This window comes from Sus scrofa, chromosome 1 (genome assembly GCF_000003025.6).
Source record: "Sus scrofa isolate TJ Tabasco breed Duroc chromosome 1, Sscrofa11.1, whole genome shotgun sequence".
NCBI lineage: Eukaryota > Metazoa > Chordata > Mammalia > Artiodactyla > Suidae > Sus > Sus scrofa.
Genome location: NC_010443.5, coordinates 100,459,291 through 100,473,309, shown reverse-complemented (window position 1 = coordinate 100,473,309; position 14,019 = coordinate 100,459,291). Strand labels below are relative to the sequence as shown.

The 14,019-nt window shown below is 36.3% G+C and overlaps 1 protein-coding gene across 2 annotated transcripts in view; it reads right to left on the bottom strand.

The window, feature by feature from the left end:
* Positions 1-14,019, bottom strand: part of ME2 (malic enzyme 2) — a 56,375-nt gene that overhangs the window by 2,469 nt on the left and 39,887 nt on the right. For both annotated transcript variants that reach the window (XM_021093285.1, XM_021093292.1), the window contains exons 13-15: positions 10,342-10,444; positions 3,172-3,242; positions 2,567-2,665 (exon numbers count right to left, since the gene is read on the bottom strand). In XM_021093285.1, coding sequence (XP_020948944.1) covers positions 2,567-2,665; positions 3,172-3,242; positions 10,342-10,444 — 273 coding nt within the window. The remainder of the gene's footprint in view (positions 1-2,566; positions 2,666-3,171; positions 3,243-10,341; positions 10,445-14,019) is intronic.

Below are 14,019 nucleotides of genomic sequence, written 5' to 3'. Positions count from 1 at the left end.
TTGGGGACAGACAAAAAGCACTGTCCACCCTCCTGATCCCTTGGGTCCTAAAAAGGAAATCCTTAGGATACTGAGGGGAGAGACATGATCCTGGGGGCTCTGCTCTGATACCAACCCCAAGCACAGACCTCCTTCTCTTTCCTCATGTATTACTTTTCCTGTGACACATCACTAATCTGATATCTTCCCAATCTGTCCCACATGTAATATTCTACAAGTTCTAAAGCTGAATTCTATCATCCTAATTCTGGGCTCTAAATTCTTCAGCTGTATTATAATAGTAAGGTTTTCTGATTCCTTAGTCTGGTATTTGTGTATCTGTATAAGCTGGCCTTAACTCTTACCTAATACCTTTTTCCTATTTAAACCCTAGACTCCAGATCAATTGAATTGGTTATTTCCTAAACATATCTTCTTTCACTAAATCCCCAATATTTGCTTAATTTATGAGTATTAAAATGATACAATAATAACATTAATAGCTAGAAGGATAAAATCTTATGATCATCAGTATACAAGTTGAAAATGTGGTTGATAAATGCCACATCTAATCCTGATATTTAAAAAAATCTTTGTAAATAGTAGGAATAGAAGCCTACTTCTTCAAACAGTCTAAAAAGAACACTTATTTCAAGCATAAACTAGCATTACTTTTAATATTAAAATATAAGGATGTCCCTATCAACTCAATCATTTGAAATTGCTTTAAGTAGCAATTAATTTAGTAAGATAAGGGAAAAATGACCAATACAGATTTTTTTTAAAAAGATCATGTGCAAATGATTCACAACTCAACAAGTCCAAAAGAATTAACTGAGAAACAATGAAAAGAATTAAGATTGTTTAACCAAGAAACCTGTTATTGGAGTTCCCGTCATGGCTCAGTGGTTAACAAATGAGACTAGGAACCCATGAGGTTGCAGGTTTGATCCCTGGTCTTGCTCAGTGGGTTAAGGATCCGGCGTTGCTGTGAGCTGTGGTGTGGGTCGCAGACACGCTTGGATCCTTCGTTGCTGTGGCTCTGGCATAGGCCAGCGGCTACAGCTCTAATTAGACCCCTAGCCTGGGAATCTCCATATGCCACAGGAGCGGCCATCAAAAAGGCAAAAAGACAAAAAAAAAAAAAAAAAAAAAGACTAAACACTTGAGAACAGACACAAAAAACACTGAAAAACCACAATGATGGTTTTAGAATGTGTAGTATCAAATAGTTCACATTATTAAACAGTGCCTAATAACAGGCAAATATGGTCAGGAACAGACTCTTTGTAAAGGAGTCAAGGTTTTTTTGTTAACAAAAGGAGCATTCTCAATCAGTCCTGGGGCAACGTTAACTACTCAGGCAATGTTTCTCTGTCTCACATCATATACTAAAATCTCAGAGGGATTAAAAAATTTTAAGTTATTAGAAAATGCAGGCAGATATTTATGATTTTGGAGTGGGAGAAAGCATTAATATTTTCAGGAGGTAAGGGAACAATCCATAAAATAAACAGATTATTCAAATTAAAAAAACTTGTGAAAATACCATGTCAAACAAGTGGGAAAATACCTTCACCATAGGAAACAGAAGGATCAGTATTAGAAAGTAGAAGTATTAGAAAGAAGACAAATATGGAAGGAATGCTATTGTTCAATCAACACAAAAATTCTTCAATTTAATAAAATAAGTGCTTTAAATAAAAAGATACAATTTTCACCTGTTAAATATGCAACATTTTAAAAAGTAATTCTAAGTATTGGCAGAGATATGGGAAAACAGATTCACTCAACATCTAACAGGTGCAATGTAAATGTACTTTTTTTCTGAAGAATCATTTGGCAATAGGTATCAGAAACCTTAGCATGTTAATCCTTTTGTTCTTATGATTAGAAACATATCTTCAGGAAAAAATCACAAATGCACATAAAAATTTATCTAAGAATGTTCACTACAATATTATTCCTAGCAAAACAAAAGATGCTTGAATATCCCCCTAAATAGAGAAATGATTAAACAAATTATAATGTAATAAAGATAATTCCCCAAAGCATTAGTGATCATGAGAATTACTGATTTATGTGGGGAAAAGGCTTACAATATATTAAGTGGGAAAAAAAAGTACAGTGAGAAACCAATTTTAAAAATAGGCACATGGAGTTCCCGTTGTGGTTAACGAACCCAACTATGTTGCGGGTTTGATCCCTGGCCTCGCTGAATGGGTTAAGGATCTGTCGTTGCTGTGGCTGTGGTGTAGGCCAGCAGGTGCAGCTCCAATTCGACCCCTCGTCTGGGAACCTCCATATGCCATGGGTGCAGCCCTAAAAAGACAAAAGACAAAAAAATAAAATAACAGGCATAGGTGACTGCATGTTTGTGTATATTTATATACTGGGGAAGAAAAAAGACTAGAAGGCAACAAACGCAAATTAATAATGTGGGTTATATCTGATAGTGAGAATATGAGTGACCTAAATTTTCTTCTTTGTACTTTCTAAATGTTTCCAATAGTTCTCTAATAAACTTATTAACTGCATAAGAAAATGGCATTAAAATGTATGTGAAGAGGTATAACTGATTACTTACTTTAATAGCAATGTTAATAGAAACTTCCTGAATATTAGCAAGTGGTGGGTAAAGTCTCCCCTGAGCTAGCTCTTTATCCGTCAATTGACTTGTCAGAGCCTGAAGGGAAAAAAAAGAATTTCACTTTTGTCTGCTTAAATAACAGAATAATAAGGACCTAATAAAATGGGAAAAGGGTTATGGAAGCAGAGACTTATACAGGAAACATAATTCTTATTTTGAGCAGGAATACATTTAAAACACTGCAGAAATTAAAACTATTTATCACTAAACAATAAAGAAATAACCAGATTTCAAGACTGTTTAATCAGATCTAGACATTTTATCTATGCTGTCACATTTATGTTACCTTCAGATATATGTAATACAGGGACAGTACATCTCTTATAAATATGAAAGGATTCTTAGCTTATAATCAAACACTGTGAAAAAGTGTTGGATAAAGTTAATTTTATGTAACAGTAAAAGGTTAAAAAAAAAAACAATGAGTAACTTCCTTTCCATTCATAAAACAGATTTAATCCATTTCCTCTCTGTTTTTAAGATCCACTTATCTTTGGTTATTTTATATAGGATGAAATATAAACAATATTTAAAACATTTACCTTTGCAGCCTCCAGGAAAACATGGTCACTTATATGCCGGGTGTTACAGAGAATAACAGCTAAAGCTACACCTGGAATACATTTTAAATAGTTTATTTAGTAAGGTCACTTCAAATTATCAAAGGAGCCAAATAAATTCCTAGCTAATTAATAATAACATAACCCTGCCCCAAACAGCCCCTCCAAAAAAAAGAAGCAGCCAAGAGAAAACAGTTATGTGAGCATTAAAAGCAGATGTTCAGTGTTATACTTATTTACTAGAAGAAATAATTTTAGAAATATCATATGGTTTTTCTCAATTTACTTCTCACATTTATCAAAATTACAAATGCATACAATTCATCAACAGTTGTTACAAAAACATCAATTCCCAGTACACCTCTAAATCTCCCATTTCTTGTTCTACAGAGGCAACTACTTTTCATTCTTTTATTCATTTATTTTTCAGTCTTTTTTAGGGCCACATCCACGGCATATGGAGATTCCCAGGCTAGGGGTCTAATCGGAGCTGTAGCCACCAGCTTACGCCAGAGCCACAGCAACGCGGGATCCAAGCCGCGTCTGCAACCTACACCACAGCTCACAACAACGCTGGATCCTTAACCCACTGAGCAAGGCCAGAGGTCGAACCCGCAACCTCATGGTTCCTAGTCGGATTCGTTAACCACTGCGCCACCACAGGAACTCCCACTTTTCATTCTTTTAGCTGATTATTTTGATATCTCCTTTTTTTTTTTTTTTTTTTTTTTTTTGTCTTTTTGCTATTTCTTGAGCCGCTCCCACGGCATATGGAGATTCCCAGGCTAGGGGTCGAATCGGAGCTGTAGCCACCGGCCTACGCCAGAGCCACAGCAACGCAGGATCCGAGCCGCGTCTGCAACCTACACCACAGCTCACGGCAACGCCGGATCGTTAACCCACTGAGCAAGGGCAGGGACCGAACCCGCAACCTCATGGTTCCTAGTCGGATTCGTTAACCACTGCGCCACGACGGGAACTCCTGATATCTCCTTTAAACAGCTTACTTCTCTTTCTTCTGATTGACTTTTAGTTTTGGAGATCACTTACTCCTTCCTGTGGGAAATAAGTATTTAGCTTTCTTATTAATCATTTCCACTACTCTTGCCAATATAGTCAGAGCATAATTCTGGCTGGATCAACATTCAATATTTGTATTATTAAGACTTCATAAGTGTTACTTAAAGCTAAGCCACACACTAACAGTATATTTTAACTTTTCCTCTTTTGTATAACTATTTGTTTTCTCTAAAGTTACTGTCGTTTTTCCTTTGCTTTGATTTTTTGGAACCTAAAAATTATCTAATGCTGAGATATTCATTTAGTTGTCTAAAATCATATAGTAACTTCAGCTACCTCATATTTCTAATTCCGCTCTCTAGAATAAATCTCTGCAGAGGCTCCCATCTGGCCCCACTGCTCTCTCCTCCAGATACAGAGCTATCATTCTGGAAACTCTTCATCTTCATTGGGATTCCCTTTGCTTCTAAATTGAGTCCATTTCCTAAATTTCACTTTTCCCTAGTACTTTTGTTATACCTTTTTGGGGGTAGGCTATATTCTCCAGTAGTTTTCTGAAAAACAATGCATGGGAGATACTTTTTGAAATAATTGCTTTTTCTTTTCTTTTTTTTTTTTTTTTTGGCTGCACACATGGCATGTAGAAGTTCCCAGGCCAGGGATGGAACCCATCTTGCAGTTGCAACTTGTGCCATAGCTGCAGCAACACAGCTGTACTACAAGGGAACTTCCAAAAATCTTCCATTTTGAACACACACTGTTTTTTTACTAGCTTCCACTTATTTAATAGTTTGTCTGGGTATAGAATTCTAGTATGGAAATAATTTTCCTTCTGAATTATTACGCATTAGTACCTTCTAGCTTCCAGTGCTACTGGTGAGCAGTCTGGTGCCACTTTGATTCCAGATCCTTTTCAGTGATTATTATTATTTTTGTATCTCTGGAATTATGTAGGATCATTTTTTTCTTTTTCTTGGCCACACCCACAGCAGGTGTAAGTTGCCTGGGCAGGGACTGAACCCATACCACAGATGCAGCAATGCTGGATCCTTAACCCACTGCACCACAAGGGAACTTCCAGTAGGATCCTTTTTTGTACCTAATGTTCTGTAAACTCATAATGATGTGCCTTGAGGTGCATTACTTTTGCTCACCATATTTGGCACTTGGTAGGTGGGCCCTTCCTATCTGGAAATTTGGGTCTTTCCACTTGGAAGATGTTGAGAAAGTCTTTGAATTTCTAATTTTTCACATTAATTAATTTTATTACATTTATAGGTGTGCAACAATCATCACAACCCAATTTTATAGCATTATCATTTAAAAAAATAAAATTCTGGGAGTTCCCATCGTGGCGCAGTGGTTAACGAATCCGACTAGGAACCATGAGGTTGCGGGTTCGGTCCCTGCCCTTGCTCAGTGGGTTGACAATCCGGCGTTGCCGTGAGCTGTCATGTAGGTTGCAGATGTGGCTTGGATCCTGAGTTGCTGTGGCTGTGGCGTAGGCTGGTGGTTACAGCTCCAATTCGACCCCTAGCCTGGGAACCTCCATATGCTGCGGCAGTGGCCCAAGAAATAGCAAAAAAAAACAAAATAAATAAATAAATAAAATAAGATAATAAAATAAAATAAAATTCTTGGAGTTCCCGTCGTGGAGCAGTGGTTAACAAATATGACCAGGAACCATGAAGTTGTGAGTTCAATCCCTGGCCTTACTCAGTGGGTTAAGGATCCAGCATTGCCGTGAGCTGTGGTGTGGGTCGCAGACACGGCTTGGAACCCACATTGCTGTGGCTCTGGCGTAGGCTGGTAGCTACAGCTCCGATTAGACCCCTGGCCTAGGAACCTCCATGTGCCATGGGAGTGGCCCTAGAAAAGGCAAAAAAATAAAAATAAAATAAAATAAAATTCTGTCGTGTTTCTGGAATACAGTATTTTGTTTCCATGATGATATTGATAGTTTTTTAAAGATCCCATCTTCCTCCCTAATCCTTGTTTCTTAAATTTTCCATTTTGTCTATTTAGTTTCTTTTATGAGATAAACTGTTCATTGAAGATTTTTCTTAAATGACGAGTAATCTTTGAGTGTTTCTCATATATAAGAGTTAGTAACTAAAAAAACTACTGATCACTATGAGTAAGAGGATGGCAAACCCCATTTTGGGTTTCACACTATTCAAAGAGCATCCCAACAGTCTCTGGCCACAGTGAGGAAGTATGGTCACTCAATTACTCAGGGGTATAAGAAGATTAATGGTTTCCTTATTTTAATACAGCCTTCAGATAGTTGAGTATTTGTTCCAGCTACATTTAGTGTAGTTACTTAAATGTCTGGGGCAAAATCCATTGTCTCCTTATACTTGTTTTGTCTATTCCATGTTCCCTTTCCTATTCCTTCTTGCCTTTTGGATTTTATCATCTTAGGACTTCCCTTACAGCGCAGGAGGTTAAGGATCCAGCATTGCCACTGCAGCAGCTCAGGTCTCTGCTATGGTACAGTTTGATCCCTGCCCTGGGAATTTCCACATGCTGTGGGCATGGCCAAAAAAAAAAAAAAAAAAAAAAAAAAAAAAAAAATCATTTAATTTCCTCCCCAAATATTTTCTTTTCTTATCATTATTTGGAAGTTTTCTAGTCTTCTAGTAGTTATCCTAAAATTTGTAACATGCATCCTGATCAAAGTTTCATGTTAATTTTTAATTTACTCTCCTTCTAGACAATGCAGGTTTCTCCTAACACTTTAACTCTATGTAACCAATAAGCTATTAGCATGCATTTTGTCTCTATATATCTTTCAAAATCTCACATCATAATTGTTTTTCCCTACATATACAGCATTCACTTTGTTTAATTCAAATATTCATAACTTTCTTTGCTCTTCATTCTTTCCTACATCTCTGAGCTTCTGGCTGGGATTATTTCTCATCTGCCTAATACTCATTAGAATTTATTTTCCTTTCTTACTGGTCTGCAGATGGTGAATCCTTTTTTTTTTTCCCCTTCTTCTGAAAATGTCTTCATTTTGCCTTAATCCTTGGAAGATATTTTCACTGTGTAATGAATTCTAGCTTAACAAGTATTTCACATAAGCCACCTACATAGATCACCGTGCCACTGCCTTTTGACATCCTGTTGCCATTGAGGAGTCAGTTGCTGGTCTAACAATTGCTCCTTTGAAGGAATCTTTTTTTCTTTTTTATGCTTTCTAGGGCCACACCTGCAGCATATGGAAGTTCCCTGGATAGGGCTCGAATCAGAGCAGTAGCTGCCAGCCTACGCTGTATCCACAGCAATGTGGGATCCGAGCCACATCTATGACCTACACCATAGCTCAGGGCAACGCCGGATCCTTAACACTGAGCAGGGACAGGGATTGAACCTGAATCCTCATGGATACAAGTTGGATTTGTTTCTGCTGAGCCACGATGGGAACTCCCTGAAGGAATCTTTTTACTTTGACTAGGTTCATAGTGTTCCCTTTGCTGTTTTCTGAAGCTTTACAATAATGTTCCTCATATAGACTTTTTATTTATCCCATGTGGATTTCACTGAGCTTCCTGAATATTATGTATTGATGTCACTTGTCAGTTTTAAGAAATTCTCAGCCACAAGGCCTGCAGATATTGCCTCTGCTTCATTCTTATTCTCATCTTCCTCTGGAGCCTCATAACTGATAAATGTATATCAATTAAAGATATATATCCTACATGTTTTTCTCTATTTTCCTTTTTTTTTTTTTTTTTTTGGTCTCTGGATGTCTCTAGCTTTATTCATTTTCTTTGATCTAATCTGCTATAAGGAAGGCTCCTTCCTTCACTGAGTTCTTAGTTTATTGTATTTTTCAATTCTAGAATTTAGTGTTACTTGACTGAATGGTTCAAGCTTGCTTTTATATCTCCATAAACATAATAAGCATATTTGCTTCATAGCACTTGTCTGCTAGAGTTCCAGAGTTCTCTTTTTGTTTTGTATGCTTTTGGCTTGTGTTGTCTTATCTCTTTATGTGCCTCTTTATCTTTTATGTTTTTAACTGGGGCTGTATTTGGAAAATTATTTGTAAAAGTAACTTGAGGATTAGGACAGTGTTATCTTGTCCCAGAGAAGACAAGTCTGGAACAGAAGCCTGTTTGCTTCTGCCAGGCACTTGTGGGCACTGGTAGACCAAAACAAAGGCTTGAGGTTTTCCAGATAACCTCAGGAGCAAACTATATCCATATTACAAGGTACAGCCTTTAGGGCTACAGCTCAGAGTAGAGGGTGGTTCACTAGAATCCCATCCTTCGTAAGTGCTAGACTCCAACTTTTGTCCTTCCTCCATGAAAAGCACAGCTTTAACTCTTAGCCACTTCTTCCTGATTAGGAAGCCTCTGATCCTTTTAAGGTTGTATCCAGTTATAACTGCAGGAGTAGGTAATTAAATATTACGAGAGCCTTAAGTTTTTAATTGCTTTATGAACAGAGTTTTGGCCATTCCTGTTTTTAAGCCCATTTTAACCTCTGCTACCAAGTCACTTTTATGTCTATATTTATGGTGCTAATAACTGTTAATCATAAAGTTAGAACTTTGAAATATTATATAAAAGTAATCAACTGCCAAATTCTTTATTAGTCAAATCTGACATAAACATGGCTTTGTTAAAAATCAGCAGAAAAGTACTGATAAATGGACATAAAGCCCAAACCTGGATGGATCCCTCTAATCTTTCAGGCACCTAAAGCAAACATTTAAACATTTTTAGGGAGATAAGCTCTTATGTTTAAAGGAATGAGAATCTCACTGACATCAGATTTCTCATCAGCAACACTGGGCACTAATGGTGAATGGAGAAATGTTTTCAAAAGTCTGACGAAAATGACTTTGGAATCTACAAATCTCTACCCAACCAAACCATCAAGCAAGAGAACAAAATGAAGACATTTTCAGACATGCAAAAACTCAGTTTTCATCCATGCTTTCTAAAAAAGCTTATCCAATATGTATTTCAGAAAAATGAGACCAAGAGAGGAAAAATAGTGTACATGGGCAAGAGAGAATCACTCCAGAAATGGTTTGCCATGGAGTAGGATCAGGATGAAATGAAGAAAGCTGGTAAAAAATTAAAGGCGGATTCATTATACTTCATGACACTTAAAAGACTTCGGGTGTCAAAAACTTTGTGATATAGAATTGCATACTCTATATATTTATCACACTCTTATTTATTTACATCTTTTAATTTTTTTTTTTTTTTTGCCGTGCCTGAGGCATGAAGAAGTTCCTAGGCCAGGAATCAAACCAGCACCACAGCAGCGACCCAAGCCACAGCAGTGACAATGCCAGATCCTTAACCCACTGCTCCATATGGAAACTCCCTATCACACTCTTATTTAGACATGAACATATAATCATGTAATTTTAGAATCAATCCATAGATAAAATATGGAAAACAACAGAACACAATGTAAGTTTTGAAAAAACTTCTCTACAAGGTAGAAATATTAACTAGCCATAGTTGAGAAATGAAATAAGAAGAGAAAAGAAAGCTAAATGCTAGATTTTTTTTTTCATTTTTTACTGTGGCAAGCTAATAAAAATTGTCTTTAATTGCTTATAAAGCTCTTTAAGTATATTATATAAGATAAAGGTAACTACTAGAACAACTAAAAGCAGTAACAAATTGAGAGGTAGAGTGAGGAAGCAAGGTATTAGGAGGTATGTATGGACCATTATTTATACTTCACGGTTAGAAGTTCATACATATAGTTTAGGGTTGGAAGAATCAAGATATAGGGAGATAAGTGTGCCAGTCATTCTGGTCACCATCAGAAAAACTCAGAGGAAACCACTGTGGTTATACCTGGTAAGTGTAATAAAGAGAATTAATTTTTTAACATTGTTCCTTTTCCATTTTTATGAACCATGTACTACTTTATTTCTATAATAGAAATAAATTTAATGAAAAACATGAGTAAATAAATGTTGAGGGGAAATAGAGCAAGATAGATTTGCTGAATTCCTTGAGTTTTCCTGTAAATTCACACCAAAATCCTGTAAATACCATGTTTTTTTTTCTAACCCTAAATTCTAAAGAATTTCATAAGGAATTTTAATATAATTAATGACTACTCTGTAACATAAATGGTGGCATTTACCTGGAAAAATATATACATTGTTTCCTTGACCTGGTGTAAAGACCTGCCCATCACTGAGTTTCACTGGCCCAAATGGACTGCCACTGGCAAATAAACACCGTCCCTGTTGAGAAATGAAATGTCAATTTTGTTACTTTATGTGGACTAGAAAACTGAGGTAATTTGAAAGAAAAATTCTGTAGTAAAATAGGCCAATATATTACTTGAAAAGAGGCATAATTTACTATATAAAGTAATCCTTTCATTAAAATCCTTATTAGAGTGAGGTTTGTTTTATGCTTGGCATACATTCACATAAAGCTGAAAAATGTCATTAAGAAATTTTTTTAACACTGAGAACTATGTCTAGTCACTTATGATGGAGCATGATAATGTGAGAAAAAAAAATGTATACATGTATGTGTAACTGGGTCACCTTGCTGTATAGCAGAAAATTGACAGAACACTGTAAACCAGCTATAATAGAAAGAAATAAAAATCATTATATATATAAAAAAATTTGTTTAAAACCTGACATTTCTATATCATTTAAAACTTTAAAAATGTGGATGGCCAAAAAAAAAAAAAATACCATCCCTAATAAAGATTGCTATACATATCTATGGATGAGGGAAAAACATCAAAAATTAAACTGCTACCATTTACTGTACATCTGTTGTTTTTGGCTCTATACCAGGTGCTTTTATCTGTTAATTTATTAGCCCACATACTAGGCTTATGAGATTGTCATCTCCATTTCACTGATAGGTGTTTTAAAAAATCTTAGAAAGCTAATGCCTACATATTTCCAAGTACTTTGTAAAAAAATCACACATCACACTTGTAGCAGTTAAACTTGAATCCAGATTTTTATAACTTTAAAACCCATGGCTTTTCTATTACACTAGAATGCCTCCCAGTTTGGCGGTTTATAAAACAAGTATATAGTGTAACCACACTAGTACCCCAGAAAGATATGGCATGTTGTCTTGTTAAAGAAAAAGAAATCTCCAAATTGGCTGTATCCATTGATTTTAGTTCAGTGATCTATAATGGCATATAATAAATGTTACTAGCACTTTCAGTATTTCTAAGGGAATTAGGTGCCATGGATTGAACAGGACCTGAAGGTTAATTTCTAAATCTTTATAAATGATATATATATTTTTCCCTACAAATTTCATCTACCCCATACCTACCCAACAAAAAAAGACAAGGAGCAAGAAAACGACAGTTTTCAAACAGGTTGACTGGGAATACTTGAGGAAGTCATGTTTAAACAACTACCTGGATGAAGTTAACAGGTGATTTACAGAAAGCTGAACTATCTCCACATGGTATGATGGGCAAACTGACATGACACCTAAACATTTGACAAGAGTTATTTTGTGTTGAGATAATGCTTTCTCTTCTTTTCCCTGGATCTAAAGATGTACATTATACCAAAAGTAATTATTCTTTGAACTATAGTCAACTCTTGGCATTAGTGGATTTAGCACTCATGAATTTGACCCTTTGGACAATCTGAAGTCTACCACATACAGTAATTTTGTTTTTTTTTTTTTTGTTTGTTTGTTTGTTTTTGCTTTTTAGGACCTCACTCGTGGCATATGGAGGTTCCTGGCTAGGGGTCCAATTGGAGCTGCAGCTGCCGGCCTGTGCCATAACCACAGCAACGCGGGATCCAAGCCATGTCTTCGACCTACACCATAGCTCATGGCAACACCAGATCCTTAACCCACTGAGTGAACCCAGGGATCAAACCCACAACCTCGTGGTTATCAGTTAGATTCACTTCTCCTGCGCCACAATGGGAACTCCTATATATAGTAATTATTACTTTTTACAAGACATACTTCAGCTTCAAAATGATCTAAGATTTATGTTTAGAAGCAAGTCAGCTGTGCTAGTGGTGGACCCAGGTGACTACCTTGGACCTATGATTCCAGACAGCTACAGCATTTTCTACAGATAGCTATTACCATTCTCTACCTGTTCTAAGCATAGCTTAGATTTCAATAATTATTAAAAGTTTGAGTAATTATTATAACTATTGGAAGCCAGTAGTCAAGAGAATTTATTTTGACTAACACAGAGTGGAAATATAAAATCAGAAGGAATTTTGAGGGAATATATGTGTCAAAATAAAATTTATAACAATGAGAAAAGATAATGCTAAATATATCAAGAGCATGAACATTAAGTTCAGAAAGTTCTGAGAAAGGGTTCTGCTTTGACAGTAGTCTTCTAGGTTGTTTTGCACCAATTCTCCTGGTAACAATGAGAAAAACTGGATGAAATATATTAAAAATGTTTTAAGAAAACAGGAGTGTTACCAAGATATAGAGCTTGGAGGTAGGAGACAGTCAAGATGCAAAAAAAAAAAAAAAAAAAAAAAAAAAGAGGAAAGCACAATATTTGAGCCTAGCATTCGAAGCTTTCCTTCTTCAGGTGACTGATTTCAAAAAGAAAATCTGTGGCTGAGATCCTGAACAGCAAAGCTATCAGGAGTCTCATGATGTCAGAGAGAGAAAAAGTAAAGTTCGGGGACCCCTAGGGGTGAGGAGTGCTGATAAACGACCCAGGGTTTTTGATTCATATCCAAGAAAAAACATGAACTGTGGAGACAGAAGAGGCCTCCCACATTACATCCTGATGAATTATTAAGGAGAGCTACCCCAGAGTAACAGCCTGCAGAAGGAAAGGCAGAGCCCCTCTGGAGGAAAATAACTTCTTCATGAGCCTCAAATTATTGCTACAATTCTTCATCAGCACTATCTAGCAGGCAATAAGTAAGAAAAAACAAAACTAGGTTTACAAAAAGACAAGAACTGGGTAATTATGAAAAAGAAAGACGTTATAGAAAAGGACTCATAGTGAGATATTTGTTATCAGACATTATCTTTAATTACGATCCATATATTTAAGAAATTAAACAAGACAGAAAATTTTGTATAACTAAAAGCTATACGAAAGAATCAAATAAGTATTTAAAAATTGGTGGGAGCTTCCATTGTGGCTCAGTGGTTAATGAACCCAACTAGTATCCATGAGGATATGGGTTCAATCCTGGGCCTCATTCACTGGGTTAAGGATCTGGCATTGCTGTGACTTCTGGTGTAGTTCGCAAATGTGGCTTAGATCCCAAGTTGCTGTGGCTGTGGTGCAGGCCGGCAGCTACAGCTCTGCATCTACCCCTAGCCTGGGAACCTCCATATGCTGTGGGTGCGGCCCTAAAAAGACAAAAAAAAAAAATTGTAGTTAAAATTGTGAGGTATGATAAATTATACTGATTTTATATATATATGTGTGTGTGTATATATATATATATATATATATATATATATACACACTTTTTTTTTTTTTTTTTTTTTGCTATTTTAGGGCTGCACCTGTGGCCTATGGAGGTTCCCAGCCTAGGGGTCAAATTGGAGCTGTAGCTGCTGGCCTACACCACAGTTCACAGCAATGCCAGATCCTTAACCCACTGAGAGAGACAAGGGATCGAACCCACATCCTCATGGATCCTAGTCAGGTTCGTTAACCACTAAGCCATGAAGGGAACTCCCTGATTATATTTTTAAAAGAATCCTTAATTTTGGGGAGATATAAAATGATATGATGTCTAAGATTGGCTTCCAAATCTAAAGTGAGTAGAATGTAGAAGAAACATGCCTAGAAATAAGTTAATCAGTTTTG